At 53.5% G+C, this 19,303-nt stretch overlaps 1 protein-coding gene across 1 annotated transcript; it reads right to left on the reverse strand.

Annotated features, from left to right (window-relative positions):
- Nucleotides 1–1,044: 1,044 nt before the first annotated feature.
- Nucleotides 1,045–16,794, reverse strand: ADORA2B (adenosine A2b receptor). The gene is made up of 2 exons (XM_062622381.1): nucleotides 16,236–16,794; nucleotides 1,045–2,122 (listed from the first exon to the last, which is right to left on the reverse strand). Exons 1-2 carry the CDS (start codon nucleotides 16,598–16,600, stop codon nucleotides 1,429–1,431), a joined length of 1,059 nt encoding a protein of 352 aa, XP_062478365.1. The 5' UTR covers nucleotides 16,601–16,794; the 3' UTR covers nucleotides 1,045–1,428.
- Nucleotides 16,795–19,303: the final 2,509 nt, after the last annotated feature.

A 19,303-nucleotide genomic window follows, 5' to 3' on the forward strand; every position in this document is an offset into this window, starting at 1 on the left:
CAAGAGTCCTGTTTGTAAAACAAAGGCCATGCCAGAAACATTTACAGCAGTGCACGTGCCATCATGCATCTGGAGAAGCAGAGCATTCAGAAATGAAGGTGCTGTTCTACCTTTGTCTAGTTTTACATGTCACAGTTACATATTAAATCAGGTGCAGTAATCACTGAGCTGTGGTTGCAGACAGTTAGGAACCTGCAGTACCAATTTACACCGTTCAGTGGGCTTTGTACTTAGGTCAGGCCAGGACTCCTGGCTGACTGCAAAGGCTGCAAGGTGAGCTTCAGCCCCAAGAGCTTGGTGAAAATCGAGTAACAAGGCAAGGCATTCTAGCTTCTCAAATGAATTAGCTCCCCTATAGTCTCTTTTGCTAACAGTGCAGGTCAGGATTAAAAAATAGAATGCAAAAATAAGAGTCACCATTAGACAACAAAGCACTCACAGCTTCTGGGGGTTACTGGGCTACAGAGGAGCCTCAACGGGACTAAGCTTCAGGAATCAGGCGAGCTAAACCCAGCACTTCTGGAAGCACTGCCAGGCTGTCAAGGTTTGACTTGGGAGCAAAAACCTCATTGTAAAGATAGTGTCACTAAAGCAGGCTTTGCAGTAACCTCAGTGAATGGAGCAGACTAGCCGAGCCTCAGGGCACATCTGCCTTTTGCATTTTCCTAGCTGGAAACAGATTTGAAAGCAGACCTGAAGCACTGGGCTGCAGAGTCCTGTAAGCCAAAGGGATTTAAAGGCAATAAAAGCACTGAGCTAAAACTTCAGTCTACTCTTCCCTAAAATTCTTCTCTTTCAGTAAGTAGGGCTTCCACGCTGGGGCCAGAAAGAGCTGGCCAGTTCTGAGCTTCTTTTCCCATCCACATGATCACGTCCCTCAGAGCCTGGAACGCAGATTCAGTTTCACACCAGCAACTGGGCTAAGTAAGACTTTTTCCCATTGGAGAATACTAGCTGCATCAAACAATTGATGGAATAATTCGGGTATTACCAAAGTGCTGTCAAGTACGGACTTAAAGAACAACTCAAAAACCAGACACAAAATTATTACTCCTAAAGGAATCAAAAGCTTAAAAAAAATAATAATAACAATTAAAATAGGACTTGACACGAGCAGCACAACTGGGGAAACGCCCCCAGCAAGTGGGTCTTCCACAGTCAGTGTCTGACCTGGAATGGAGACACAACACGGTCACCAGCACTCACGCAACCTGGGTTCACAGTCAGTCTCCCCGCTCAGGTTATCCCTCCAGGAGGCACTGTGTTAATTACAAAAATAATAATAATAATAACAAAAAATACAGCTGCATAACTGCATAGTGGTCATCTCTGAGCGCTCCTCCGGGAGCGAGCTGCAACTGGTCACAGAGGCACAGGGGAGGATAGTGTCAGGGACACTGCAGGATCCCGGGAGCAGGACATGCAGGGTCATATGGTGACAGAGGCTACAGGGCAGTTAATGTTGGTGACAGTCAGGTGCTGGTTGTTGTCAGTGGTGCACTTGGGGAAGTCGTCAGTCTTACAGAGGATCTTGGAAATGATCTTGCGGAAGGTGTAGTGGAAGTCCCTGATCCGGTAGGCGTAGATGATGGGGTTAATGACAGAGTTGGCATGGGAGAGGATGATGGCCATGTACATCACCCACTCAGGCTTGGATTTGGAGAACTCCTCGTGGAAGAGTGTGATGCAGTTCAAGATATGCAGGGGCAGCCAACAGAAGGCAAAAAATCCCACAATGATGGCCAGAGACTTGGCTGCATGGACCTCCTTCTGCAGCGTGGTCCTGGAGTTGCCCATCAGTTCAATCTGATGCAACTGTTTGCAGGCGACCATGAATATCTTAATGTAGATTCCCAGCATGATAACCAGGGGAAGCAGCACGCAGCCGAAGAAGTTGAAGTACACCATGTAGCTCATCGTTACCACATTCTCAAAGAGGCATGAGATGAAGCAGCCATGGTGCTGTGTCCTGGTGTCAACCCCTGTCTCGTTGGTGGTGTTGGGACAGCCGCTCATGGCTTTATTCCAGCCCATAAGTGGAGTCAGTCCAATTCCAAAGGACAGGAGCCACAGCACAGCGATGAGGCCTCTTGCCCGCTTGCCAGTCACCAGACTATTATACCTACAGCATCCAGAACAAAACCAGGATAGAGCCATTATATAAATGAGTGCTCGTGACCTCCCTGCAGTGAAAGTCATCACCATTTTGGCTGAAGCCACAAAATCCCCACCCACACCCCTGTGGGAACCTCACCTCTGCCATCACCGGAGGGGTGAAAATCTCACCTGTGCTCTACACCAACACAGCAATCTGGGGAGGTGATTTACCTACTGTTCCTGAGAGGCACCAAGCACCGCCCCTGCCCACAGACATCCTTCAATGGGAGGTATGAACTGGAGTCTTAAAGAGGGCTTTATCATTGCATGAGCCGAACCCACCAACTGCAAGGAAGGCAAGAACAGGGGGAAAGCTCACTCTGTAACCACCAGCTTACCCTCTTGCTCTAAGCAGCCACTAATGGGCATGCTGGGGCATGCTGCTGGGCTACATGAACTTCTGGGCTGATCTGTTACAGCTGAGACAATGCTGGCTCTCAATTCTCCCCTGTAATAGGCAGCTAAAGACTTAACCAGCCTCACCACACACTTACAGCCTTTATACCAAAGCCAACTTGCTTCAGCTGCTCATGTGCCTGCAGCAATGCTGGCTTTCACTGGAGATTGCAGCGGTCCTGAAATATGATGTCCCTTCCCATGCTAGCTCATACACTCAAGTGGGAAGTACACATGTGTGTGGAAAGCAGGGATTCTGCTAGTTTCCCAAACAGTGCAATTCCTGGCTTACAGATGCCAGACTGCAGCCCACACAAACTTGTTCCGGGTGGATAGCAATACCCTGAAAAACTTTTCTGAGCCAACATCTGAAAGCAACTGCTAATGATGGATTGCTTAGGAGAATTACAAGTGAGGGTTTGTGTCTCCGTTCAGTCTCGCATCCAGGCAATGGGGCTGGGAGCCAGGGACATGGGCTTCTTCCCCTGTTTGACATCCCTGCTTTGTGCATCCTCCAACAGCACTGAGGTGGGCAGCTTCACCCAGCTCTGGTGTCAGCCTTCACTGCTCAGGTATGCGATGTGCCCATTCTATAGGACATGCACCACGGAGGGGCCCTGAAGCCACACACAGATCTGCAGCTCCTGAAGCCCTCAGTGGGGTTAAACCACACAGCTGCCTGTGGTTAACTAATGCCTGAGCACTGCTCACCCACCATAACTGCTTGTGAAGAGCCAGATTTAAACCAATGCCTTCCCTGGGCACCTGCTGCTGTTACATGTGCTACATAGAAGCTCCGCTGTGGCCCAGGGACAGGCTGATGCAGTGCCGAAGGGCACAAAGCCCTGTGCTGCCCCACTCCTTTCCCAACCCCAGGCACCGGGTGCCTTCACGGCCAGGAAAGCCAAGGTGCCCCTCCACGTCCCAGCTTCTCAGAGACACGAACAGCAAAAGCCAAGCCGGTTTGGGTGCACCCAGCACAGATGCCAACGTCTCTCCTTAGAGACATGGAGAACCAGCGACTGCCAGCAAGACATGAGAAACCCATTACCGTCCTCCCCCAGCCCGTTAGCTGCCGGCTGACATGCATGTCCCCTCCTTCCCACCCCCTGCTCCCAGCGCCTGTTTACTCTGGCTCGGCTTCCCTGCTCCTCCTTTCCTAGGGACGTTTGTTCTGATTTTCTTCCGGCCCGCGGTGCCGGGGAGGGCTCGGTTCCCACAGAACCGCAGCTGTGCCTCTGAATCACGCTGCGGCCGCCTCCGTGCGAGCCCTGTCCCGCTCCTCCTGCCAGCCGCGGAGACGGGAGGGTGAATGGGGGGGAGCTGTCAGCGCCGAGGGGCTGGGGGGAGCCCTCAGCTCCTCTGCGTGGCCACTGGGAGCAGGGCTTGCTCTGGGCATGGCCAGGAGGATGCGGGGACAGGAGCCAACGTGTGAGCACACTCCATGGCACAGGTGTCTGAAGGGCAGGTGCAGCCACTGAGAGGGTTCTCCTGGACTTTTCTCTCATTCCCACTAAGTCTCGCTGCTCCAGAAGGTGAGAAGTTATCAGACAGGGCACCAGTGAGGCCAAGCCCATTGCTTTCAAAACCCCGTGGTAAGTTTTAAACAGCCAGAGCTGGTCTGGGGTTGCGGGGCCTGAAAACAGAAAGATTTGATTAGGAGCAAGTTCCCAGAAATCCAGTCTCTTGGCAAAGTCTGGATCCTGAGCTCCAGCATTGGCCAGGCTTAGTCAGTGCTGCAGGAGCACCGAGAGCTGCTGCTGCCCTACGGCTCCACACGTGGGAAGAGGAAAACGTGGCTCCTTGGCTTGTGCTGTTCGTGTTTAGTTGCTCCTCCCCTGCCACATCCCCAGAGCTGCTGTATTGACACTGGAGAACGCAAAAGGGACCATTGTTCAGAAACAGAAACTGAAGGGGTCGAGCAGTTTGTGTCCCTGAATCGGGCTGTGCGCAGGAACACAAGGGAAAGCCAGCACCGCTCCGCGCGTCCACCACTGCCTCTTGCTGAGAACACACGACCCCAGATAAGGCTCCTTCCACCTGCTCTTCTGAACTCTTCTGCAAAGACAAGGCCCGTCCTGAAGGTTTGCAGAAGCAGTTCAGAAGTCCCTTGGTTTTCCAGGGGCTGTGATGGTGACGTGTTCACTTTAGTGCTGCTCGCTCCTCCCCAGCGCACAGCAGAGCTGCCCCAGCATCATGTTTAAACGCTGTGAGAAGGAGATGGCAAATGTGCTGTCCAAGAGCCAGAGCAACGGGGAGGGCTGACAGCCTGTCAGTGAAGAGATGGTCTTCGTTGGAGATGGTTATTCACAGTGAACGCCTGCGCTCCTTGGATTAGCTTTGCTTTCACGGGGGTACATCACGCATGATCATGAGGAAGGATGATGGTCGCTGCTGTGACTACAGAAAGGGCCTGTGCAAACACCCGGGTGCTGAGTCACCAGCCAGAAGAGGCCAAGGTGAAAGTGGGAATAGCTTGATGTTCTAACGTAATCATTACCTTAGTACATTGATTTGGTGGGACGCTGCCGGTACTGCCCTTAAGTTAAGGGAAGGTAAGCACGTGCTTAGAGATAAAGTGCGTGTTGTCACCAAATCACAGTATGAAGAGTCATGCTGGGAGCAGCAAGGGTTGCAGAATCTACATGACGGAGCAGCTCCTGTCATGAACCACCACCAGTGAAAGCAGGCAGGGGCTCTGGGAGAGCTGGGCTGGGCCCCAGCCTTTTTCTCAGCATTATAAAACATGACCAGACAGTGAGGAACCAGGTTTTCACAGCTCTGACTGCTCCAGCAAACCCCTCCTTCATTCTCTTCTCAGCTTAATATTGTTAGGCAAAGAACCATTAAAGTAAATTTACTCACCTACTGTATAACAGCTACTGAACCTCCTCTGTGTTTCTGCCCAGAGGCATGAAACGTAGCTTCAATGTAAATAACAGCTGAATATTTAAAACTGATTTATTGAGGTGAAGTAACTCTGGCAATGCATCAGTTCCTCTTGCACCGCCAGGCAGCTTCTTTACTGGCATCATCATCATCAAGCAGGTAATTATCTCTGCCGTGGACATGCTGCAGAAGCCCCGATGCTACCCCTCAGTGTGCTGCCACCATGGAGTGATTCAGGATCTATTCCTCTGATATATAAACACATATGTTGGCCACCATTGTCACGGTCACACAGCCCCGGTTCCAAGTCAAACGCTTTAAATAAAGCCCAGCTGCTGTCACCCCATGGCTCTGACCCTCTGGTCAAGCACTGCTGGGATGTGCCTGCAGAGGCTTCACCCAGAGCACGACACAGCTCTGCTGTCACCAGGCCATAGAGTGAGCAACGACCTGGCCACTGATGCCCCCTGAGCTGGCCCATGGCCTGGACATGGTGCCCTTCACCCAGCAGACATCCTTGTCACTCTGTTTCAGTGATGGCACAGCAAGGTCCAAAGCTTCTCTTGAAGAGCATCATGGCAACCACCAAAATGACCAAGCTGCCCATTGGCGCAGGGTGTGTGAAGTTTCTCTGCGCTCTCCAGGCACTGTGCTTCTGTAGGTAGGGGTCATGGTTGGGGATCTTTCCCAACGGCTCTCATGGCACTTCTCCTGCCGTTTCCTAGAGCTGGGCACCAGCCCAGACACCCAGGCAGGCAGCACTGAGCACAGCTGGAGCAGAGCAGGATGCGCTGCCAGCCCACAGCCAGCCCAGCCTCTCCCAAGCAGGGATTTGGCTCCTGAATGGCAGGAACTGAGTCATGTCCTGCACGTAGCTGGCATCTCCCCATCAGCCCCGTGGAGATCACCGAGGCAGAGGCACTGCTGCTGCTGAGCTCCTGTCAAACAAGGAGCATACAGTAGCACCAAGGTGTCATTCAGCATTTGGGGCGATTAGACTTGGGGTGGAAAAGAGCAACAGCCTGGAGGAACCAGTCTGGAAGGGGACCATGGTTCCCATGTGATCTATCTCAGAGAATCCTTTATTTATCTCAGAGAATCCCTTATTTATCTCAGAGAATCCCAGACTGCTTTGGGTTGAAGGGACCTTAAAGCTCATCCAGTTCCAACCCCTGCCATGCACAGGGACACCTTCCACTGGAGCAGCTTGCTCCAAGCCCCTGTGTCCAACCTGGCCTTGAGAGCAGGAAAGGGGGAGAAGAATCCCACACAGTCCCCAAGCAGCCCTGAAAGCTGAGCAGATCAAAACATTGCGGTGCCGCAAACCCGCTCTCCTGGTGCTGGGCAGAGTCTGAGGGTGGCCCTGACCATGGTGATGGTCTGGGCCCTGACTGATAAGTTACTGAGTAAATAAACCTGAGGTTAGCAAAGAGCGAAGCCAATAGCAAGCAGTTTGTTTTACTGAGCATCTGAGATGTTGCTGAACCAAAGGGGCATCTGCAAGCTGAGGAACTGCGTCAGCACTTGCCCCCATGTGCTCATCAGCGCTGCAGTGCAGGGTCTACATTGGGCACCATCCAACCACACAGCCCTTGTCCTGCCTGGGGACAGGCAGGCAGGATGTGACCCCTTACATTTGTCCACCCTGTTCCCAAAGTCTTTCCCAACTTCCCCTGCTGCTGGGCTGCTGTTGGAGACACAAAAATGAGCTCCATCATCTCTGTCTGAAGGCCTGAAGACCTGCAGCTGGAATCTGGCAAGTACACAGTGGGTCCTGACTCTTCAGAGCTCAGCAATAGGATGTCCACCCACCCAGGCACTAGTGCTGTCCCACATCCTCACTGGGTGCTGAGTGAAATCCCTGGGAATGGCTGAGATGCAGCTTCTAGCAACAAAGATATTTGGAGAAATCCAACCCCTCGGGCAGGCTCCATCCCACCAGCAGCCCCCAAAATGCTGCTTGTGAAAGCCTTACACTGGGTGTTTAAATGCTTCTCCTGTGCAGGTAACACAGTGCTGAAGCTGCAGTGTTAACTTTTCCAGCAGGAAAAACTCTCCTGACAGAGCCTCCAGGCTCACAACAAGCATTTCAATGGGGGTATCTCTGCAGCCTGAACTGGGAAGACCCAGGAAAGTCCCAGTCCTTGTCCTGGGGACTGGTGCTTCCTGCTGTTCCCCTGCTTCCCTGCCGGTGCCCAGGCTGCCGGATGCAGGGAGGTGAGCAGATGGAGAGTCTGCAGAAGTTGGACCATGCAGGTGTTCTGATACAAACAAGCAGTGATAATTTATATGTTTCTATTTTAAGTGTGAAGGAAAATACACAGACACCTCTATTCACAAGGGGTGAGAGCAGTTTGGCTGCCAAGCATTGTATCCTTGTCAGCTCCTTGCAGCTGGACTTTGCATCTTGCTCTTTTTGGGGGTGTTTTTTTCAGCTATAACAGCATGAAGCAAGCACCGCTGCTGCCGTTGTGTTTGCTCCAAGCGGAGCCATGGAATGGAGATCACACAGCAGCTGAAACATCCTGCAGGACATTGGAAATGAATCACAAATGGCACCTTAGAGAGGGAATCAAAAAACAAGAAGGAAAGAAAAAGCTTTTTAACCAGGAAGGAGCTGGCGGTGAGAGTGAGAAATCTGATTAGCAGTTACAGGCTGAGCAGAGGAAGCAGGACATCTGCGCCCGTCCACGTCCAGTTGCAGACAAATCACTTCCTCCCACATCTGCCCCTATTGTGACAGGGGACAGCAGCAGCATTCCCCGCTCGCACTCCCAGCCTTCCGCTGGCCGGGTTACTGCACCCATGCCAGCACCCAGGTGAGCACATGGGGTTCTTTGGCTCAGCACCATCCACTTCTGGCTGCCCACCTGGGGCATTCATGGGAAACCAGGGATGGAGACAGCACTGAACATGCCGTAAAATGCTGGATTCCATCCTTAACCTGTTGGGAGAAGCTGACTGGGAGGAAGCAAGCACTTACAGGGTGACAGCCAGTTCCTGGTACCCTGAGCATGTACCCACTGGGCAAGCGGCCCCTTGCTCCTGCAGCCCTGGGTAGTAACAGGTAAATGAGAAGACCCAGCCCTAGCAGTGCAGAGCCCAGCTGCAGGCTGCTGCTCAAGTCTTGTCTGTAAAGGGGAGCACGGTGTTTGGGTGCTGCTCTGAGATCTGAGCACAGGGAACCCAGCCTTGCCTTGGCTCCCACCCTCGCAGAGTGAGGAGCATCCACCCCCTCGCCTCTTTGTGGGGAGGCACTAAACCAGCAAGGTCACAGGCTGCAGTGTTTCACTTTCAGATTGGAGGTTCACAAAAAGCACTTTGTGACGGGACAAGGGGGAATGGGTTTAAACTGAAAAAGGGTAGATTAAGATCAGACATTAGGAAGCTCTTCCCTGTGAGGGTGCTGAGGTGCTGGCACAGGGTGCCCAGAGAAGCTGTGGCTGCCCCATCCCTGGCAGTGTTCAAGGCCAGGTTGGACACAGGGGCTTGGAGCAAGCTGCTCCAGTGGAAGGTGTCCCTGCCCGTGGCAGGGGTTGGAACTGGATGAGCTGTAAGGTCCCTTCCAACCCAAACCATTCCATGATCCTACGATTTAAAAACTGGAAGCTTTCCCTCTCTCCAGGGCTTGCTTTGTTTACATTGGCATTTTCAGCCTTAGTCCGAAATAAAAGCTTGATGAGCTTGAACTAATACAAGCAGAAGACAAGCCCAGTGTGTGGTCAGAGGCTATCAGGGGCTGGGGCTGCCCCAGGCCTGCCACACTGCCTGCGTGTGCTCTGGGAAGTGATTCCACCTGGGAGCAGAGTCACAGAGATGCGAGGCAGAGGAAGGCACAGGGAGCAGCAGCACGGAGCACAGGGTGAAGCCGTCCTGGCTCGGATGAGCCCTGAGGTGACCGTGGCCATTTGCAGCCCCCGGAGGAAGGATGGGGGGTGTCTGCCAGTGGGAAGCAAACCCATTCTCAGCCCCACATTTACTGCTCCCCAGTTACGAAGACTTCAAATTACCCTTCCAAGGACAAATAGACAAAACCCATCCGTGTTTCACGCTCAGCTGTGGTGATGCCTCTCAGGATGGGCTGGGTGTATGGAGGGGAGCATTCCCTACCCCTGAGCGCCCTGAGCCCTGCAACCTGCAAGCTCAGATTATCGAGGGCCCGCAGGTTTCAGTACAAGATATCCATACCCATGTGCTTATCCCTCCAGAGAACTCCTTCCCTGGGTTGGAGGCAGAGCAGCTGGGAGATGAAAGGGTCCCATCGGGGGCAGCTGCCTCACCCCAGTTTATCCCTGCACACTGCTCCATACAGGCTACGACCTCAGCCCTGCCACAGCCAGCACAGGGCAAGGGAACAGCTGAAGAGCATCAGGCTTGCAGGACCAGGAATGTGGAAAGGAGCAACATAAGAGAGCGCAGTTTTGGCCCAACGTGCCCTGCAAATGGCGTGCGTTCGGGTAACGTGGAGGATTAAGAAGCGAAACCACAGCTCAGGCTGGGAGGTTGGGACCTCTGCGCCCGCTGAACGCCAGCAGCTCCTGTGATGTGGCTCCGTGAACGCTCCTCTCATGCTCGCTCCCCCAGCAGCCCGCAGCCGGGCAGGCGTTTGCCTTCGGTGCCTGGTTTCTGTGCGCCCCAGCCAGCTCCGGGGGGCAGGAAAGGTGACTGAGAACTGAACCAGGGCACGGGGCGCACGGCGGGCTCGGTGCCCACGCTGGGCAAGCCCCTGTGCCCGTGCCTGATGCCGGGGGACAGGCGGGGGTGCGCAGAGCCCGGGGCACAGGAAGGGGATGAGCTCAGCCGCCACCCTCCAGCCACCCGAGAGCAGCGCGGAAGCGGCCGCCTCAAGCCGCCCGTCGCAGGCAGGGCTGCGGGACAGGAGCGCTTCGGGTGCCGCAGGGAAGCTCTGAGCCCTGGAGCGCAGCAGCCTGGTGCGCCCTGCCTGAGACCGCAGCGCTGAGAGGGGCCCGGAGCCCTCCCGAGCTCTCTCTCGCAGCTCCCTGCCTCCCTCCAAGGCTCTAAACCCCAGAGTTACCGGACTCACAGCGCCTGGGGCTGAGCATTTTTGTCATTCCAAACCTCCCAGCGCGGGCAGACCTCAGATGCGCAGCACCCGCGTGGCTGCGTTAAAGGCAGCTGGTAGAGGTGAGATAGGGACTGCGATTCCCAGGGAGCTGCTTGGGGGTGAGCCTGTACATAGAGCAGGGCTGCAGCCACCCCGCTGCCAGGCCCGCAGTGCCCTGCTCACTAAGATAACAGATACAGGTGAGGAGATGGCAGGTCTCCGCTGGGTCGCTCTTTCTGTAATGAAACGGATGCTAAAGCCCTTCCCAAAAGCCCCAAACCACTCTCCACCAGCAAGCTGCTATTCACCTGCCTTCCCTGCAGAGCCCAGACCCACCATCCCAAGGACTGGTGGATCTTGTGGTCAGCACCGAGCCCACACCATGCACCCCATGTGCCTCATCCCAGCATGCTCCAGCAGCTCCAGAAGCCCATCCTGTCCTCACATCCAGGTTCAGTTAGTGATACAGCATCCAGCCCCTTGTACCTCCTACTGGGAAGGGAGGATGTGGCCAATGGCCACCCCACAGCACTGTGATCCTGGGAACCTGGCACTGTGGTTTGGGTGGGACAGAGGATGTGAACACTGGGGTGATGGGTACTGATGCACAGTGCACCATGAAGGGGGTGCAGGCAGAGCCCCAGCCACAGTGGCACCAATCTCCCTGCACAGGGACTGCTCTGGCTCTTGTTCCCATCAGGTTCAGCAATCCCATTGGTGGTGCTCACACTGACACCTCCATGGCATCAAAGGCTGAGCATAAGGGCACGGACACACCCCCCTGATGTCCTCACAGGCTCTTTGTGGCTCATGCCCAGGCCTGCTGTCATCCATAGGATTAGGAGATAATCCGCTCTTTGGCACATACAAATTCCATGAGTTTGCTGGACTTCACAAAGCCGTGAGAGCAGATGGGGAGGGGAGAGCACTGACACATCTGTAGGGCACAGCTGGCGCCAATTCCTGGAATCTTGTGGATCAAATAAGTAATAGGAGGCCAACACCCCCATGCAGTGACTGCCTGGTGTAGCCAAAGGCTGGGGCAGAGCACTCCTAAAAGGCTCTGTTTTGTGGTCTGGGACAAACAGCAAATCCACCTAGGCTCCTGTGCTGCTCAGGGTGTCAGGGTCAGGCACCGCACGCGTGAGCCACACGTGAACAGCAGAGCATGGCCGGCTTCAGATGAAGAGCAATGCAAGGATTTCCCTTCAGAGAGGAAATGAAGCAAGGGCAGAAGGAGGAAGAGCAGCCGCAGTGCTGTGTGCTGTTCGTGCCACACAGAAAATGGCAAGTGAAGACTGAGGCTCTGAGGGGGATTTTCTCCTCAGTGGCTCCAGGCCTCCCGCATGCCATTAGTATCCTCCAGTTTGCTTTGCTGAGGAGCAAGATGGGATTTGAAAGGAGCCAGGAACCATTCTTAGCTGGGGAACACGGAGGGAACCACTTCCCCTGCAGCAGCAGGGCACAGCGAGGGCAGGCAGCAGTGAGCATCAGCCGTGGAGTATCTAGAAAGGCCACTGCTCAGCTAAAAGGTCAGAGGGGAGAAACAACGACCCAAGTGAAACATGTCCCCATGAGGACAGCAGAAAGGAGCTGGACTGGTACCTTCATCGTGTCAAAGACAAGAGGGGCAGCAGCTCACATGGGAGGCTGGCAGCACCAGAAGCAGAGCAACGCCATTAGTAGATCGGGACCCGGGCAGGGATGTTCTGACTGCAGGAGGACAGCAAGGGCTCAGTGCAGAAAGGGAGAGGCCATGGTCATGGACGCCCTGTTCCAGCTCATGGCAAAGCTGCCTGGGAACTGCAGTCCTGCAGTTCTGCTAGGGATAAAACTGAAGATGAAAGAAAACGAAATCCTAAATCCAGGGAGGAAGAACAAGCATCAAATCAGCTCAAATCACAGGGACCTGGGGCTAATTTTCCCTCTGGAGGTCTCTGCTGGGGTGTTTGCAGGTGGGCAGCAGCAGTAACACATTCCCTGTCCTGCAGGACATCACCAGCCAGACAAGGGCACGCACAGCATGATGTTGCACAGCATTTCATTCTTCTTTTGTGCTCTAAGTACAGCCACTTTTCTCCCTCCCTAATTCCAGACGCATTTGTTCCAGGCATCTCTCCGTACCTACAGCTATTAGCCATGCCAAAGGATTTTGGTTAATGCAAATAAAAGGGAAAGACTTTATTCCACCTACAAATCTTCTTTGGCTCACAGCTGTGGGACTGTGGGTGAGATCCAGCCCTGAAGAAAGCCAGAGAGCGAAAGCCTCACACCGCTCTTGTGCCAAACACTCTGCAGGATGGATTTACTGCTCCCGAAAGGTGCCCAACAGCCGGGGTTTGCCGCTGTGCTTGGAGAGAGCGCAATGGAGGAGCAAGGTTTTGGGGGGTCTGTTTGGCAGAGGGGAGCAGGGACGGTGCCATGTCCCTGGGGCAGGGCGAGGATGAGCACACGCAGGCAGCAGCACTGCCTGGTCAAGAGCACGGGGTCCAGGGGTATGTGGAAAGCAAGGCAGGGTTAGAGCAGGTCTGAGGAAGGGACCCAGGGGAGGGCTCAGAGCTGCAGCTGCACCAAGTGGGCAGCGCGGGCTCCTCGGCACACAGTGAATTGTCAAAAGCAAACAAACAAAATCAGAGTTTCAAGGGACAGAAAGAATTCATGGCTCCAGGTCAAATCCAGGGAATATTTTTAGCCAGAAGAGGGAGGGTTCAAAGCCACCAGTTTTAAATGTTCTGAGATTCGTTTTTTTCTGTTGTCCCGCAATTGTCTGGGTCAGAATTTGTGATTCCTTCCCAGCGAGGATGCCACCGCTTCAAAAAGCGGCCCGGTGACATCGGGAAGGTTAAGCGGCTCAAACAACAGCCTGCTGGGTTGCTCAGGATCCCTTTGTTTCACCGAAACCTCCAAGTATCTCCTGCAGTTTGACTGGAATCATTTCCCTCTTTCCCATGAGATGTCTTGGGTCAGCCACAGAACTGAAAAATCCATTATTAGCCTGGCTGTAACGCAAACTTCTCCTGTGCACCCCCTCCCATCCTCTCAGTGTGCTTAAATAGCCCTGAAATTGTATTAAGTAACGCGGCACAGTCAGTTGCCAGTGTCCCTGCAGAGGTTTCCACAGGGAGCTGGTGGAGCGCTGGATGCAGCGCGGACACTTGGCCACTCTGCCACTGCTGTTCTGGAATTACTCACTAGCACTGGGGCAAAATCAGTTCCTGAGGCGTTTGATACTTCACAGCCTCTTACCAGCCCCTGCGCTGGTCTCCAGAACGAGCGTTTCAGTGAGAAACACTATCCCTAAGGTTCCCATTCCTACAAAGTGATGGACACCGTTCCCTTCCCACAGCACAAAGCTCCTTCCAGAAACACCACGTGCATCTACCCAGGGCGGGTGGACGGACAAGTTCCTTCCTGCTTGCTGCTGGCAACACCGTGGAGCATCCCAGGAGTAGCGATGCTGATGAGACAGCTCTAGCCCTAGTGCCGTAGAGAAGCGTTTTGCCAGTGGAGTTCTATAACCTCCCCTATCCTCTCTTGATCTTGGCTGTGCAAATAAAAGCGGCCTTTCAGTACCAGCCCCTAAACCTCTTGTTGCCAAAGCAATGCCCTGTCCATTGCCCTGCACTCCTAGCAGGGAGAAACCTCCCTCCTTACAAAGGAGTTTTACTTCTCTGACACCTCTGAAAGCAATAAAATGAGCCTCAATGCCAAGACCAAGTTTAATGCAAACTTCATTATTTAGACCAACCTAGGGTGGGACTCCTTGATCTCCATTTACAGCTGAAGGGAGTAAAAAGCACTCACAGGAATAAAGATGTTTGTGCAAATGGAGTTTTGGCCTAAGAGGGGGTGAAAAAGCAGCCCTGAAGCAAGGCAAAACTGCCCTGGGATGTCATCCCACACAGGTGTATGAGCTGAGCTCCTGGAGAGCTGAGCAAAGCTACCAGGGACCAGCACTGAGGGGGGGAAAAGTAAGAAGAAAAGAGAGTGGAAGAAATACTCAGCAAAACCACTTCCCTTCCACAGCCGTGTGAATGATCCCATCAGAGCATTTCGGAGCTGCTGCTCTCCCCTCGAATCCCTCACAAGATCCAATTTCCTCAGTTAAGCTCTGCAAAAAAGCCCTTGTGGTTCAAAGGATGAGAATTACAGCCGTGCTTGAGCAGCCTGCTTGTGGTTAAACTGAAACCCCAAAACTCCAACCTGCTCCCATGGCTGCTGCCCCCATCCCGAGAAAGGCCAAGGAGAGGATGGAAGAGGCACCCCAGCGTTATCCGGAGCAGTGTATTCCAGTACAGGTGGGGGGCTGTGAAGGCAAGCAGCCGTGTCAGAGGAGCTGCAGGGTGTGAGCAGCTCTGACCCCGCTGCCTCTGCATCAAGGGGTGCTGCCGATCTGCTCTTGCTTACCCTACATCCTGTGGAATTTCCGTGTGCGCTGCTGCAGTGACAGAGCCACGCAGCACACGCACGTTTCCACTACCAGACTTTATCATCTGCCCGATGCCTGATTCATGTTTGCCCAACAGATGGGGGTTCTCCAGCACGAGGTGCCAGAACAGGGTGAAAGGGTTTTTTTTAAGTCATTTTAGGTCATCACTCATGCAAGGGAGATACCAGAGATGAGCAGAGTGGAGGAAAGCTGCAGCTCACACAGTTCAGCTGAGGTCCCTACACCAACCCTGGAGCAGTCCTGGACTCCTGCTCCATCAATGATGTGTCTTACTCTCAGGGAGGGACAACAGAGACATGAAGGAGACTGAGACCAATGGACTCGGGTCATTTGTAATGCAAAGCCGGGGGGTTGTTGCATTTAAGCTTAAGGCAGCTGCTGCAGCAACTCACTGGGGAAGTGCCTGTAAATTACATTTGATAGTTTGCCCCATGATGTTGCAACATCCCATAAATTACAAGGAAACCAGCTTATGTCTTTGATGCTGCACTGGGATGGAAGTCTAAGCAGTAAAACAGTTCGATGTGCGAAACCTTTCTCTTTCCCTCTTTTCCTTTCAGGGTATGCACAGAGCTGACACCTTCTGACATTTACTGCTCTATAGACTCGTGATAAGCACTCAGAAGGAAAAGGTATGTATGCAAGCATGGAAATACGGTTTCAGCATCTATAGATGCAACAGATTGTGCTTTCAGTCCAATTCTAGCCCCCTAAAAAGTGGAAGACAGCCTGGTTAGACTCCAGTCCTGGCTGAAAATGTGAAGTGTGTACAAAGTCACATTAAAATCTATTTAAGATAACTTTCAGCTTTTCTGAATGTACTGTGACCTGAGCTGAGGAAGAGACAAGAACTTTTACAGAACAGCCTACATCACCACTTCTCTAATAGGCTGGAAAATAGGAGGAATGGTGGGTGCTCCTATATTTAGTTACCTGGGAGATGCCCCGACACCACAGTAATGGGGGCTGTATAAATACCTGCATAGATTAGCTACATCTATTCCAAGCACACTCCTGAATTACCCCACCGACTCATGACCTTCCCAGAGCAGACATCCTGCAGAAACTGAGCTATCAGGTGCATTTTGAAGTGAGAGGCAGGATACTGGAACCCCGATCTCAGTCCTGCAGCAAGTAAGTGCAAAATCCCGGTTCTTTTCATCAGCACCATGACCCTCAAACCTCTAGAGACCAGCAGTCCCTGCACGCTAGAACAAGGAAGATCACAGTCTGGGCTCTCAGGGAATGTGGCTACCTGCATCCACTCCAGCCTCTTACCTCAGTGGGATCTTAATAGCCAGGTACCTGTCGATGGCCACCGCTAGCAAGCTGAAAATGGAGCTTTGGGTCAGCACCAGCACGAAGCAGGCGAAGAAGAGGCAGCTGTGAAAATCCACCTCGAATCCAATGCTGATGGTGATGGCGAAAGGGATGGCTAACAAACCCACGGCAATGTCAGCCACCGCCAGAGACACCAGGAAATAGTTGGTGGCATTCTTCAAGGTGCTGTTGATGGCCACTGCCCAGCAGACCAGGACATTGCCAGCGATGGAGAGCACAGCGATGATCAGTTCCAGCACGATGTAAGTGGTTTTCATAGTGTCCATGGCGAGAGCCCAGGGCGAGGAACTAGAACCGTTCATGAGAAAAAGGTACTTTCCACCGGGCGCCCGCCCGCAGGTACCAACAGGCCACGGGGCAGCGCTGCCCGGAGACAAACACCCATGTCCGGGCTCACCGCCGCCTCCCGCCCGGCCCTGGGGGGCCCGAGGGGCGCAGCGAGCCCCGGCCCGCGGCCCCCCGCTGCCCGCAGCGCCCGGCCCCCGGCCGGCATCCGCGCTCCCGGGGGCTCCGTTCACTGCCCGCCCGCCGCCGGGCCCGGCCGCTGCGCCCGCCGCGGGGCCATCCTCGGGGCACCTCGGGGCGGGGCGGGACGGGACGGGACGGACGCCGCTGCTCCGCCCGGGGATGCTCCGCTGCCGCCCTCCCGCCCGCTCCCCGCAGAAAGCCGCTGCCGGCCGCGGCGGGGCTATTTCTGCACATGGGGCGAGCGGGGCGGGGAGAGCGCGGAGCTGAGCCGATTGGCCGGGAACCGGCGGGCCCCGGGACGGCACCTCCGCACCGCCCGGCCCCGGGACTTGCCTCGGCCCCTGCACGGCCCCCGGTGATCCAGCCCCGGGGCGCTGGGCTCAGCCAAACGAGGACCAAAAGTTCCCCCGAGCCCCCCCCCCCGCTCCCGGCGCTGGGCTCAGCCGCCGTGGGTCCCCCACGGGGAAAAAAGTCCCCAGGAGCAAGGGGAGAGCAAAGAGATTTCACAAAAAGCCTCGTGCCCGCGGCCGGGCTGTCACCAACGTGACAGTCCCTGGGGTAAGGAGATGGCAAAATACCGCGGGTCAGCAAACGGCAAGCGCTGTTACTCGCAGGGCTACAGGAGAGGAGCTTGGGTTTAAGGAGCCTGGAAAAAAATGAAGACCTAACGCAATCACCAACGACAGGGGCTGTCTGCACTTAGAAGCAGCAAAGGATGTGAAGATAAATATAGTTTCGTAACTGCTTACCTTTCCAGCGCAGCTTTCATGTGTTGCATTGTGTTCACCATCAAAACGCAACCAGATCGGAGACCGATCCTAATTCTGGTTTTATGGCATCCAGCAGTACTGAAACCCCAGGACTGAAACTAGGAAAAACTCGGAACATTTAAAGCAAAATGAACCTTCCTGTAGCAAATAAAGTCGAAGAAATGGCTTCTTAAAATACAAAAGTAAGTTGGAAATTAAATCCTGCAGCAGGGAAAGCTTGCTGGGGATCCAAAGTTAAAGCAGAGCAAAACCACATGGAAAAATGGATCAAAATGATTCCTATGACATGGTATAAATGAGACACCCTCGCTAACAATGCTTTGGATCAGAGTGATTTGAAGGGGAACTCCTAATTTGTATGGAATGAAGCTATTTTTTATTTTGGGAGTTGAACATCTTTGGAGCAGGAAGCTGAAGGATGACCTGGATGCTGAAGGAAAGCCCTGGCTGTGGTGTTATTTAATTCCATGGGGATTTAGAGCAAGGTTCCCTTTGTTCCTTTTAGACAAAAGGATCTGCACTCAGGGAACATTCCCCCCCCTTGCCCTCCCACCTAACACCTTCACACTTCCATCCTCCAAGCACTTTGCCTGCACAAAGAGAGGTCGGAGTCTCACAACAGCACTAACAGATGGGCACATAACCCCTGAGCTTCAAACAGAGTTCTGAGGAGGACTCAGGGCTGCTGGTACACAGCCCCCATGTGAGGCTGCTCCATCATCCTCAGCACTGCCTCAGTCCTCAACTTGTCTACACTGGTTTGGTTTATTTATTCTTTCGGGATGACTGTAGCTTCCCTTGTGCAGAGCCTGTTATAATCATGTAAACGACGGTAAACTAGCATGGAAAAGCACTTTTCCCCCCAAAGCAATGGATTTACATCAGGGTTTTTACACACATTGTTTTCCTAGCTCTGAAACATGTGCCAACAGAAGCCTTCGGCGGCTTTATAGCACTCGGGTGAAGCGGGAATTAACTTCAGTGGATACATACAAACAGTAGATGCGTTTTATAAGAAACAGGTCTGCTTTTGTGATCATGAAAGTAGGGTTTACAGCCTGAGCAAAGGGAAAGAGCGGTTTATCAAGTCAGACATAGAGGAACCAGTGTTTCACATTCTGATGAATGGGTTGCTCTGGGTAAGGTCTCTCTGTGAGACAGGTAGTGAGGCACTGTGGGTGTTATGGATTTTGCATTACGCAGAGATTCAGGGCTCTCCAAAGCAGCAAAGGCTTTGCCAAGGTCCAGTGGTTTATTCTGGCGCTAACCGATGCAACTGAACTTCTTCTGAATACAACTTGGCTGCAAGCGGAGCCAAGGACAAGCGTGCTCAGCTCTGTTGTACCAAACGTGGTTAAATCCTGCTGGCAGCAGGAGGAGGATGAGCCCATTCCCATCTGGAGATACTGACACTGCCCTCCAGCTGCATTCTTCCAGCCTTGTTTTAAAATACATGGCATTGTGCACCCTAGCATTAAATACCAACCGAATGTGCTGGCCTTGTAAAGTGATCATCTGAGCAGGCGTTGTGAAACACTGCAGTTCCTGAGGCTCTGAGGATGGGGAGTCCGTAGGTGATAATGTCCGTATTTATATACGGGAGTCTGTAAAGGAGCAAGGAAGTCACACGAGTGGGAAGGTAAATATAGCCCAAAGCTTGTGGAATCCATTCAAGAGCAGGGAGCAGTAGTAACATGGCAACGGGTCACTGGCGCACTGCTGGTTGCGAAGATGCGAGACACGAATGAATCACCATTACTATTATTT

Source organism: Pezoporus occidentalis, unplaced genomic scaffold (assembly GCF_034315485.1).
Source record: "Pezoporus occidentalis ecotype Australia unplaced genomic scaffold, CSIRO_AGI_Poc_V1 ctg241, whole genome shotgun sequence".
Lineage (NCBI taxonomy): Eukaryota > Metazoa > Chordata > Aves > Psittaciformes > Psittacidae > Pezoporus > Pezoporus occidentalis.

Coding starts and splice junctions, on each gene's coding strand:
- ADORA2B (XM_062622381.1), bottom strand. CDS start 16,600: ATGAACGGTTCTAGTTCCTCGCCCTGGGCTCTCGCCATGGACACTATG. Junction 2,123..16,235: donor GCTATTAAGATCCCACTGAG/GTAAGAGGCTGG, acceptor TGGATGCTGTAG/GTATAATAGTCTGGTGACTG.